Raw genomic sequence first — 12,058 nt, forward strand, 5'->3', positions numbered from 1 at the left:
TACAATTCTGTGATTCTGTGAATTCGCTGGCTGGCCGAGGAGCCTGAGCTCTGCTTGTGAGCCGGGGCGGAACCTTAAGTATCGGCCGCTGTTTCCGCCTGGTTTTTATACACCAATGGACCGCTGGGAAGCTGGTGTCGCTAGGGTTGTGCGGTTGCTAGAGCTTCGGCCGGGCCGGACGATGGCGTCGCTGGGGCTGAGCGAGCGGGAGCAAGCCGGCTGCCGCGGGATACTGGAGCTGCTGGAGACCGAGGAGCTGATGGCGCTGACGGACACCGTCACGAACCGCCTGGTACATCCGGAGAACCGCCAAGGTGTGCGGATCCCCCTGCGGCGGGCGGCCTTCCTGTTCGGTTGCACCCATCTCAGGGCGGGGGAGTGGGGCCCTGTCCCTGTGCCTGAGGGCGGCGGCGGGGGTTGCTGTCCGTGGGGCCCGTGTGTTCCCCTTGGCCTCTGGCCGATGGCAGCACCCGGCACAGCGGCGGAGGCGAAACGGGGCTGACACTGGTGAGATTGGAGCGGCTCGGGGCCTGCATCCGTGCCAGCAGCACCGGTGTGCGTGTGCCTGCGGGTTTTCTTCAGCCTTCTTATTTTTTTATTCATAGTGATTTTAGATTAATGAGGCACTCATTCTGTTCTTCAGCTATGCTCCATAGAATGGTTCCAAGCTGCACCAGGGGAGATTCAGGCTGGACATTTGGAAGTATTAGTTCTCAGAAAGGGTAATCAGGCACTGGAATGCACTGCCCAGGGAGGTGGTGGAGTCACCGACCATGGGAGTGTTCAAGAAACGTTTGGATGTTGTGTTGAGGAATATGATTTAGCCGGGAAGTATTGGTGATGGTTGGACTGGATGATCTTCTAGGTCTTTTCCAACCTTGATAATTCTGTGATTCCATTTCATGTTTGATCTTAGTGTTTGTGGATATTTAAGTTGCTGAGAACCCAGTTTCGGGTTGGGTGAAAACTGGCTGCCACAGCAACTGTAAAGATTCAACTTGAGTTCCTAATTGTGCCGCAGAACCTTGCAGCTGAGCATTTGAATGCTGTGTTTTGGTGCACTGTCATTGTATTGCTACACCTTATGCTTTCTTGTATGGAGGTAAAACTGATACAATGCCCTTTTCTTCAACCTTCATCCCCCCCCCCCACCCTGCCCCCTTTCTCAAACTACTTTGCAGTGTCTAAGAAAAAGTGTAAACTTCTGGTACAGGATTGTTTTTCAGTGTAGGAGAAATCAGAGATGACCTATTTTCTGTCAACTGTTTATTCTCAGGAAGTATTTGAATACTTGTGTGTACTTCAGAACGGCAATATTTTCTGCCCAGGTCACATGAACTATTCACTTGATGCAGAAATTAAAGACTCAAATTGCATGTTCAGAAGAACCTGAAAAGATTTGTCTGGTTCTTCTTTCTCTGTTTAATCTTCCTTTCAGGAAGACAGGTAGTTAATAGGCTTATTTCAAAATATCCTAGAGCTTTTTTGAATGGAAAATGAAATGGAGCAACTGCTGAGTGAAGGTACAGTATGGTGGCATGAAGCAGCAAGCCTTAAACACTCTGCCACGTTAGAATCAAATCAGCTTATTTTGAAGTGGTGGCAAGCCGTGTCTCTGGGATTGTGGATGAAATATATTGTGAACGAGGATCCTTATGCTTCTGAAGGCAGCTGGAGTTGAACATCTCAGCCTACCTGCAAAATATTGGTAGTTTCATTCAGAAGAGAAATATGCATCCACTTCATCAAACTTAAATAAGACATGGCTCCAAATGGTTATGATAGTGGTAGCAGGGATTACAAGGTCGGTAGGTCTTCAGTAAAACCAGAGCTGGTTTTTGAATGTCTTCCACAAGGCTTTTGGTATCTTCTTGTAACATGACTTGTATGTAGTTACTTCAGATTTCAGTTTGCAAACAAATTTGTAGCTATTTGTGGTTCACTCAGCATTAGATATGCTGGGAGGTGCCTATCAAGAGCTTAAGAAACAGCAGAGGTTTGTGTTTTAATTGCAAGAGGTACAACCGCTGACATCCATTTCTTCACTTGCAGAGGCCATTCAGGCCATCTTGATTTACAGCCAGAGTGCAGAAGAACTTTTGAAACGAAGAAAAGTGTATCGAGAAATAATTTTTAAGTATTTGGCAGTACAAGGAATTGCAGTGCCTCCTTCCTCTGAGAAGCATCAACTCATTGCCTGTGTAAAGCAGTACTGGGACGAGAAGCTCACATCACATGTCTCAGAGTCAGGGGAGAGAACAACACATGCAGAGGTGAGTGCTACTTTCTGAAAGACCTGAGGATACAGAACAAGAAATTCTAATGTAAGTCCAAAGTGAGGCTTTTTGCATGTGTTTGAGAAGGTACTGAATTTCTTTTTCTGTTTTCTGTTTGCTTGTTTGCTCTTATTAAGCCATTTAATGTGTTGTGCCAGTGTGTCACTTGCAGAGTGTAGTATGAATGCCTCCTTGGGCAACCTGTTCCAGTGCATCAGCACCCTCTGGGTGAAAAACTTCCTCCTAATATCTAACCTAAACTTCCACTGTCTCAGTTTAAAACCATTTCCTCTTGTCCTATCATTGTCCACCCTTGTAACCAGCCGTTGTCCCTCCTGTTTATATGCTCCCTTCAAGTATTCTTCATGCTTTTAATTTTAAGTTGAACTGCAAGCTAAAAATAGGGGATGTTGACAGATAATTCTGTAGGTTTGAGGATAACTTGAAGCAGTGTTAGTGGTTGGAAACCCTGCACAGTTCCTTGCTTGCTTTAAATGTGATGAAGGCTCTCAGAAGTTTTACTTTGTGCTTGGGATTTTAAGTCTTTTGCCGGCCATGCCAGGGATTAGCATTTGTAAGGGCTTGTTAGAAAGTGCTCTCGATGTTTCTAGAGATGGTGCGATCAAAACAGCATTATCTGTAAGCAGTGCTGCTTCTTAGGTCTTGCAGTTTATAGAGAGCACGTTTTTGAGGATTTTGTCATTGAAATGTAAAGCTTGTAGCAGTGCCAGTTCTGTGCTGATTTGCCTTAAATTTTAGTAACACTCAGGTTAATTTGAAGTTCAAATTACCACATTTAGCCAAATCTCTGTGTTGTAATGAACTTTCAGAGTTTTATTATTCCTGGATCTCTACCATGCAGTTCTCAATAGCCTTGCTCTCATAAGAACTGTATATCAGCGACGTAATGAGCAACAGCCCCACCAGCTGGACTGTTTGAGCTCTGTAGCTGTTGGTAATTAAATGCAGGGAGCTTTCCTCTGGGGTTAGCTGATTAAAATGAAGATTTAGCTGAGAATTGCTTTTAAAACAATGTTTTATGTGTGTGTTTGGAAAGAAAATTGAGCTTCTGCAAGAACACTTCCAGGTATTCACCCTATGGCAGAGTTTTGTGATTGAAGATAGGTAAATGAAGTTCTCATTTACAGTTCAAAGTGTTTGAAAACATTCATGAAGAAAGAGAAGTTCAAACGTTTTCCTTATTGTATACATATGATAGAATCATAGGCTTGGGTTGGAATGGATCTAAAACATCTTTCTTTGCCTTTGTTTTCACTTAATCCTTTTGGTCCTCATTGTGTTGAAGACATGAGTAGCAGAAACTTACATAACAGAATTAGAAATTAATTATAGTTTCTTGTTTGATAGTTACAGGATTTCTATATAGAAGCCTCCAAACTCATCATACTTAGTTCTAGGAATAGACTGACTGACAAACACTACAAAACAACTTCACATTCAGTTCTTTTTCACCTTACACTTGGAGGTCATGTGTCGCTACATTGGGAAGTCTTGAATGATTTTCTGCCTATTTGTAGGAATTAAATAGACTCTTGGAACCATACTTGAACATCCAATTGTTGCCTTTCCTATAGAAAGAACTGTCTTTATAACCAAATTAAAAACCTGTTATAAATATTTAACTTCTGACCAACTTGTTGCCAATCTTCTTGCACTTCATTTTTACTTTTCTATGTGCACTTGGAGACATAAGAAAGAAGGACTGCAAAGAATGTGTTTCTTTTATTTAAGCCAGGCCCATAATGGTGTTAAAAAAAAAAATAGACTAAATACTGACAGAACTCTTGGTGTGGTTTGCCGCCCTCTTCTGGTTTGGATGTTGTAACATGGTTGTTGGTTCCTAATTGATACTCAGCTTTGCTACTAGCTGAGAGTTTGTCTTCAAAACTTTACACCTGCTGCTCTTAATTTTCAGTTTCAGCAACTGAACGTTAAGGTCAGATATTATTCTGAAGTATTTTTTTTATCCTTAAGTCTTAGATGAATGTTAGGAGTGTTGTGTTCTGTCAAACAAGGTAAATGATAGCACTTTCTTTTCAAAGTGTAAAGGCCAGCGAAAAGTTACTTGTCAAAGTACTTTTTGCACTGTGAGAATCCTGATCTCACAGGGGTGGTTCCAAAAAATTTCTCCTGCCATTATTTTGTTATCATGGAATCACAGAATGGCCCAGGTTGGGAGGAACCTCAAAGATCATGAAGCTCTAATGCCCTCGCCACAGGCAGGGCCACCAGCCTCCACATTTAACAATACACCAGGCTGCCCAGGTCCCCATCCAACCTGGCCTTGATCACCTCCAGGGACGGGGCATCCACAGCCTCTCTGGGCAGCCTGTGCCAGCACCTCACCACCTCCTGGTAGAGCCAGGATTTCCCTCTTGGATTATGAACTGCAGACCAAGTCAGAACTGCGTTTCAAAGAACCTACTCTGATTCTTTAGCTGATAGGTGATGACTATCTTAAGAATTAATTATTTTTTTCCTTGTTGTTTTCTTGAGGTACTCTGTCTCAGAGTGCTTGAAGATTTATAATGTTTAAAGTAAGAATTTAAATGACTTTGGACTGTTCAAACTGCTAAACTCACATGGTAAGACTAAATAATACTAAGAAAAAAATATTCTTAATTGCAGAGTCATGAAAAGAGGCAGAAGGCACAGGATGATGTTTATAATCTGGGAAGAGAATTCTGCCAATGGTTTTTTGAACTCCTGAATTCTCAGCATCCTTTGGGAGTCAAATCTGAAGAAACGTGGGGACGGCAGCATTTCTGGGAGAATGCCAAAATGAAGTTCTGTTACAACACAGTAGAAAAAAACATGGAAGAATATAATGGTGCAGAAATGGTGAGCCTTCGTCTGCTCTCATTGGTTAAAGAAGAATATCTTCTATTCAACCCTAACTTGACTGCCAATGGACTGAAATGTGCCATGTCTCGACATGGGTTGGTACTAGTAGCAGTGGCTGGCACAGTACATAGAGACAACGTCTGTTTGGGTATCTTTGAACAGATTTTTGGACTCATTAGGTGTCCAATTAGTGGGAGTACCTGGAAAATAAAAATTGTGGATCTTAAAATAGTTGGACAGAATGCTCTGGAACCTGGAATGCAGATTGACAAACCCTCCATCAAATACGAATCAAATCAACTGCAAGAGTGGTGCGATGGGAGAGAATTGGCAGTGCTTGAACCTCACAGATACTGAGCAGTGCTTTCAAAACTGAGTGACTGATGGTGGGGGGAAAAAACCCATACAGCACTTATGGTGCTTAGTTGAAGGTTGGAATGATTGCAGCAATGTGGTTTTGTCTCTTTCTTGAGTCAGATTTGCTGGATGACAAATGGAAATGGAGAATCTAAAGTATTCATACAGGTGATGGTTTGGGGTTACCTTTCTGACAGTTAACAAACATTTAAACATTAATATGTAGACTTTGTAACTATGGTTGGGAATGGAGTTACTTACAGAATGAGGGTATGTCTGATTATGGGAAGTTTTTTGTCAAGTTGGATGACCTTGAGATCACAAGCTGCAAGTTGTTTCTTTTCAGGAAACCATTTTAAATTCCTGCCTGAGTTATAAGAGAACGTCCCTACTAATGGCTTTTTGAAGCTGGGACTGGTGAATGCCTGAATGGTCCCCTAAAACTCCCAGGAGAACCATCTGCTGAGTTGGGAAATTTTGGAGGGAACGGGCAAAATGAAACAAATTGAGATGCTGCCTATTCATTCTGAATGTGATTTCTTCTGTAGCCAGCAGTGGTAGTTTACTGGGACAATGCAGAGATTAGCACTGTTGGAATTTGTATCCTTCATTTTCTTTCACTTTACAGTTCCACCACTGAGATGGTTTCCCAGGCATCTGTTTCTAGCACTGCTTCTTTTGGATCGAATGTTAGATGTTTATGACTTACAGACATAGTGTCTGAAGCAAATGCTTTGATAATTATTTTGTATATACTTGCAACAGAGTTTCTAATATAATAATGGTAATTTTTATATGTTTTCTCAAACTTGGAATTTCTGTCTACTCCTAACTGCTGTAATATGTTGTCCAGACAATGGGAATTTACAACAGGTGGTGACATAAAATAAAGAATCTAAGTTCTACTGAAATTATTGCCATTGTAGAATTCGACTGCTTTTTACAATCATTTTTTTCCCCCTTTTTTTTATGTGATCTCTGGATATATTCAAGACCCGCCTGGATACCTACCTGTGTGATCTGGTGTAGGGAACTTGCTTTGGCAGAGGGGTTGGACTCCATGATCTCTAGAGGTCCCTTATGACCCCTGCAGTTCTGTGGTTCTGTGATAAATGGTGAAAGTAGATGAAAACTTCTAGCATCTCATTTGGTTTATTTAGGAGTTTTGTTTTTACTTTATAGCTTTAGCAATACAGGTAGTGAAAATGGGAATGTTCCATGTAGCACAAGAACACTTCTTTTGTTTTTGATGTGTTTGTCAAAGAAGACAAGTGGGTGAGGGAAAACAAGAAGATTCAGGTATGCGATATACCAAGAAATACCCAGAACTGATTTTTGCAAACAGTCTGAATCGAAAGTTGTTTTTAACACCAACCGAAGGAAAAAAAGATCTGAAACAATTTATTTTCTAAGCAAAAGTTCAAATACTGTGTTGGAAATGTTCTTTCCTGATTAACAGCTGAGCTATGACTTACTCAGCTACTAATTTATAATAAATAAACACCAGCCTGAGATTAAAATTCGGAAGAAATGGTTTCCTTGTGTGTTGAGAATTGCATTCTTTGTAAGGTGAGGACTAAAGCCAACCCAAAGGCCTAAACGGGCACTTTTTCAACATTCAGAATGCAGATCTGTATTATAACAACGTTTGGTCTTTTGCAGGATTGTAGTTTCTAGCTGGCAAAGTAACTTTAGTCTGTGTTAAATATGAACGTGACGAAGGGTGTAGTTGTTCATTACTGCTGTAAGTAGATTTGATGTGAGCTGTCCTCTTCTTCTGCTCAGGTAAGTGTCCTCGCTGCTTTTTTCTGTTGGCATTACTGATAGTGCTTCCTCTGAACAAGAGGGAGTGAGGACTGGTTAAGTTAAAACTAGCATCCTCAGCAACTCTTCTGGCTGACCAGCTGTGACAAGGCTGGTCACACCAGTGCCCGTGTAAGGAACAGAGAATTTCCTTTTTTTGGTGCCAGCCTGAACTTTTCTGGAATTAAATGAGTGGTCAGACAACTGTAAATTTCTATTCTGTAGCAGAGTGGAATAGATGACGTGCATTTTACTGATGACCTGGTGGTGCAGCTGAATGCTCTCGTGGTTGTCGATCAAGCTGGTAAGATCTTGTTCAGTTATTCCAGGTTGCTGCCATAAAATACACAGGAAACAGCACAATGTCTGCTCTTTACAGTCTCACCACTTGTGCATTTGGTAGGCACTGACACTTGGGCAATGGTGAGTAATTATGGCTTCGCAGTTATGAACTGGTGTGACTTTTTATCCTATGATACACTTTTTTTTTTCCCCCAAGCCTGTTTTTGCTCTTACAAAAGCATACTGTACCCATTCTAAATGCATTTTATCTTTGCTTTGAAAAAGGTTACCAGTTTTGGAATGATGGTTCATGCTTTCCATTTGGAAAGGAAACACAACTGTATAACAGTATTCAATATGGAGGCTTAACATTACATATAATGTGCAAACGCTGCTGTTTTCCCAGCATGACATTAATTGGAACTGCACTGTTTTCTTGTATCGGTCTTCAGGCATCACCTGCTGCCACGTTTTTTAGCTTGTGACTGACTGCTTGATCTTTTCAGTCTGAACTGAAGCAGACACTTCAAAAAGAGAAATAGGACACTTCAAGAAAACAAAATAAAAACCCTAAGCTAAATGTGTTGTTTCTCCCACAGCTTAACATTAACAGCAACTGCTGTAAACAGTTTTCTCCAAATAAGTTTAATTTTGAACTGTCAGGCTCTTGTTTTCAGTCTGATTCTCCAACGCAGGACATGTGACCATCCCACCTTCTGTACAAGGCTGACATCATTATAGAGAAGCTGACAATACTAACACTGCTGAGAGTAGGGATTGTGTACCCAGCAGCAGGTGAGAGGTAAATTCATTTAGTCTGCCCACCTGTGAAGACTGACAGTATGCAGGTAAATAAGACAATTTATATGGGCCTGTGTCCAGGAAGGCTGGAGGGAAAGAGTTGAGCAGCTGTGATGACAGCAGATCTTGGAGTGCCTTGTTAATGGAGGAAGAGAAAACATTGAAGAGCAGCATGTTATTTACACGACAGAATTGCTGCTAGCATTAAACTCCTTAGTCTGAGATGCTGAGTTTCAGCTCGTGACTGATGTGAATTTCAGACTCTCTCCGCAAAGGTTAATAGCACGTATGTTACACAAGTAAATTTGGAATGCACAGTAATGCCAGTTAATTGCAAGGATCTTCTTTTTCAAGCTCATTCACAGCTGCTAGTACTAGAAAGGAATGACCTCTTACAACTGTTAAGTTAATAAACAGTGCTGTAATCCTTGTCCTGTCTCCAGGAAATTCATCGGCTTGATTCAGTCAGGCTTTTCACTGCAGGTCTCATAGCATTTTGGTGACATCTGGTGGCAGATTCATTGTTTGCCTGTAGTTAGTACATTAAATCTGTGTAGCCTTGCAGGCACAGCCACATAAGACTTGCTGTAGAGAAAGGAGAAGAGCTCCTCTGAACAGTGCCTGTTTTATCCCTGTTCTGGCATTTTAGATGCTGGACATTAGCTGGGGCTTGGTTGCCTTGATCAAAGAGAAGGCTTGAAGGCAATTCATTGGCCCTCAGTAAAGGGCACATGTTTTAAAGCTCTCAGCTCATCAGCAATATCAAGTTGTGATACTCGGAAAACCTGTTGTTCTAGAGCCGGGGAGGGAAATACTATGGTGATAAGACTTCCTGGCAATAAGATTTTAGCTGACTTAGCGTGCATTTCTTTTTTTTTCCCTGCATCTGTTACACTGTTTGTTGTTGTTTGTTTTCTTTTTAGAATGTCTTCCTCGAGTGCCTGGGATCTTGAAGGCAGCACAGCTGCTGTTTCTTACTATTGCCTGTGACTGCAAATCTTAATCACCTCCTGGATCCAAGGGGAAGAAGATCACTCTCACTAAGAGCTAGTCTGTGAAGATCCTATTTTTTATGGAGAGGTTATGGTTCAAGCTGTATTGCTTTCAGTTGTAAAACTGAAGTAAAAAGCACCCAGAAATCGACTGTCATTAGTTGTTAAAGCAGCCATAGGTGTTTTTCATGTAGGCCGTTGCTGAGTTGGCCAGGCAGGTTTAAGTAGTTGCAAGAGAGAGGGAGATTGGAATACAGCCTTGAAGACAGATCCCTCTTCTGTATTTTGTCTGGTTGGACTGAGCTCTGGATGAGGCAGGCATCTGGTGCAAAGAGCAAGAGACATGTAACTTGTGCACACCCGCCAGTTCTCTGTGCTTGAGTGCATACTTGCAGGGGGAATAACATCATGGTGCATGTGCAGCAGTAAATCACTCATTTTAAAACACATAAAAGCCAAAGCTTCTCATCTAGATTAGGTTTTGGTGCTTTGCCAGTTTCCACAAGAGACTAGCAAGAGAAAGGAAATAGCATTTTTGAGTAACTTGACTGCAATTTAACAAAACAAAAGAAAGCTCATCTCTTATCTCAGAGCTTTCTCCCTTGTGAGTTTATGAACCCTACCACATGCCTGGTGGATGGCTTGAGAATCTCAAAAGGGAAAGCAGTTTCAAATGTTTAAAAATGGTCAGGAGCAGCCTTTATGAGAGTAATAAGTGAGTAGACTTGTATTTCCCAGCCTGGAGAGGTCATCAGTCTCTGTGTTTTTCCTCTTTTAATATGTCTTCTACACTTTACCACTTACTTTCTTTACCTCTCATTCTTCATCAGCTTGCAGTACCTTAGCTGTCTTGACAGGCATTTTTGGTCTTCTGGTATTTTGCCCAGAGAGGTTATGGATGTTCCATCCATGGAGGTGTTCAAGAGCAGGTTGGATGGGGCCCTGAGCAGCCTGGTCTAGTACCAGATCTGGAGGTTGGTGGCCCTGTCTGTGGCAGGATAGTTGGAACTTAATGATCCTTGGTGTCCCTTCCAGCCCAAGCCATTCTATGATTCTACAATGATTCTATGATTGTGATGTGGATGAGTTTTGCATTTACATTCCTGCCGTTTCTCACAGTTGCTGTCCTAAAGCAAACCATGTACAGCACTGAGTACCTCCACCGTAAGAAGGATTTAGTTCAAGTCAGGTGGCTGCTTTAGAAGCAAATATCACAACTGCAGCCACACACACAATCAGCAAATTTTCATTCTCATTACAAAGGATGCTTGAGGCATGTACTCCAGTTCCCTTTTGCACAGGACCAGCATGGAGTTAGCTGGCAGCAAGCCCCCACATTTATGAGTACTTTGCATGCTGCTGGAATCTCAGCGACAGCTGTTTCATGCTCCTGTTGCACAGCACTGTTTGCTAATGTAAACGCAGCTTAAGGGTGTTGAAAATGGTATTATAGCCTTCTTAGGACCAAATTAAATTAGTTTCCAACATAATACATTTTTAAAATGTGTGCGTATGTATATTTAACAAGCCTTTCTCGCACTTTATAACATTCCCTCACTAGAATTACATTTCACGTGCAGTAATTGTCAGTTCTTCTTTAACAGCAATAAGCATAAGACATCACGTCAGTTCTTGTTCATCTATTCCCTTTTCTCAGTTCATTAGTATTATTTATTGCCTGGCCAGATTTTGGGTATTAATGAATTCTTCTCGAAGTTTGCATTCTTTTATTGAAATAAATTGATCCTTTAATATCTCTGCAGCAATTATGGGTTTAGATGTAGTTACACAGTACTCTAGCTCTAACAAGATTAGTGGTGAGAAAATCCCATTCTGAAGATTAGTGTGATGTATTGAGTTGAACTTTAGGATTTGACTCCGGTGTTTTCATTGTGGAGGTTTATTAAAAGAAAGCACTTTGTCTTCAATTACTCGTTAGATGACATGCATCTGAAAAAGCTCAGGTGAATAGCCTTTTTCTTTCTCTTATTCTTCTTATGAAATTAGAAACTGCAAACATTCTCATCTGTGGCACACATTGTCTTAGCTTGGACAGATCAATAGAGACTAAACTGCAAGGTCTATGAGTTCTCTTTACTTCCTATTGCAAGGGGACATAGTGGCATAGATCCTCCTCAGCCCCAGTTTCAGCAAGGATCGTGCAATGCACGCACCCTTTATGCCTCAGCTGGGGGGCAGCGAAGGACTGATAGAACTTGTTTTCACTTTGGGCACTGACTACTAAGGTGGCACATAGGAACAGGCTGAAACGCTGCAAACCTGCTTTGTCAGCAGCTGATGTTATGTAGGTCTGTGTCTGTTAGAACTGCACCTCCATAAAAGATTCACAAGCAGTAGAAGAAGAGAAGCTGGGAGTCTTCTAAGGTGGGGGCAAATGTGATTTAGCATTGAGTTTTGTGGACTAAACTGTTTCAAGGAATTTGTATATAACCGAATATACTGCCAACTAATGCAAAGTTCAAACCACATGTTTGGGTGTGGAAAAGAAAGAAAACAAACAAAAAGCAAGTAAGGGAGCCCCTTTCCTCCTCCCCCTTCCTTGGGGTCAGCTTCAGTCAAACACTATTTCTGCCCCCTTCCTGCTCTCTGCACCTCCTGCTTTGGTCATCTGTCTGTGGGTTGTGGTCCTTCAGCTGTGTCCCTTTGGCATGGAGCTCCTCC

At 41.7% G+C, this 12,058-nt stretch overlaps 1 protein-coding gene across 1 annotated transcript; it reads left to right on the forward strand.

Annotated features, from left to right (window-relative positions):
- The first annotated feature begins 107 nt into the window (after positions 1-107).
- Positions 108-6,409, forward strand: C1H3orf38 (chromosome 1 C3orf38 homolog). Its single transcript, XM_015878610.3, has 3 exons — positions 108-314; positions 2,053-2,273; positions 4,926-6,409. The coding sequence occupies exons 1-3, from the start codon at positions 116-118 to the stop codon at positions 5,496-5,498; spliced, it is 993 nt and encodes a 330-aa protein (XP_015734096.1). The 5' UTR covers positions 108-115; the 3' UTR covers positions 5,499-6,409.
- The last annotated feature ends 5,649 nt before the right edge of the window (positions 6,410-12,058 follow it).

The sequence above is a fragment of the Coturnix japonica genome, chromosome 1 (assembly GCF_054131305.1).
Source record: "Coturnix japonica strain WE chromosome 1, WE-NBRP24, whole genome shotgun sequence".
NCBI lineage: Eukaryota > Metazoa > Chordata > Aves > Galliformes > Phasianidae > Coturnix > Coturnix japonica.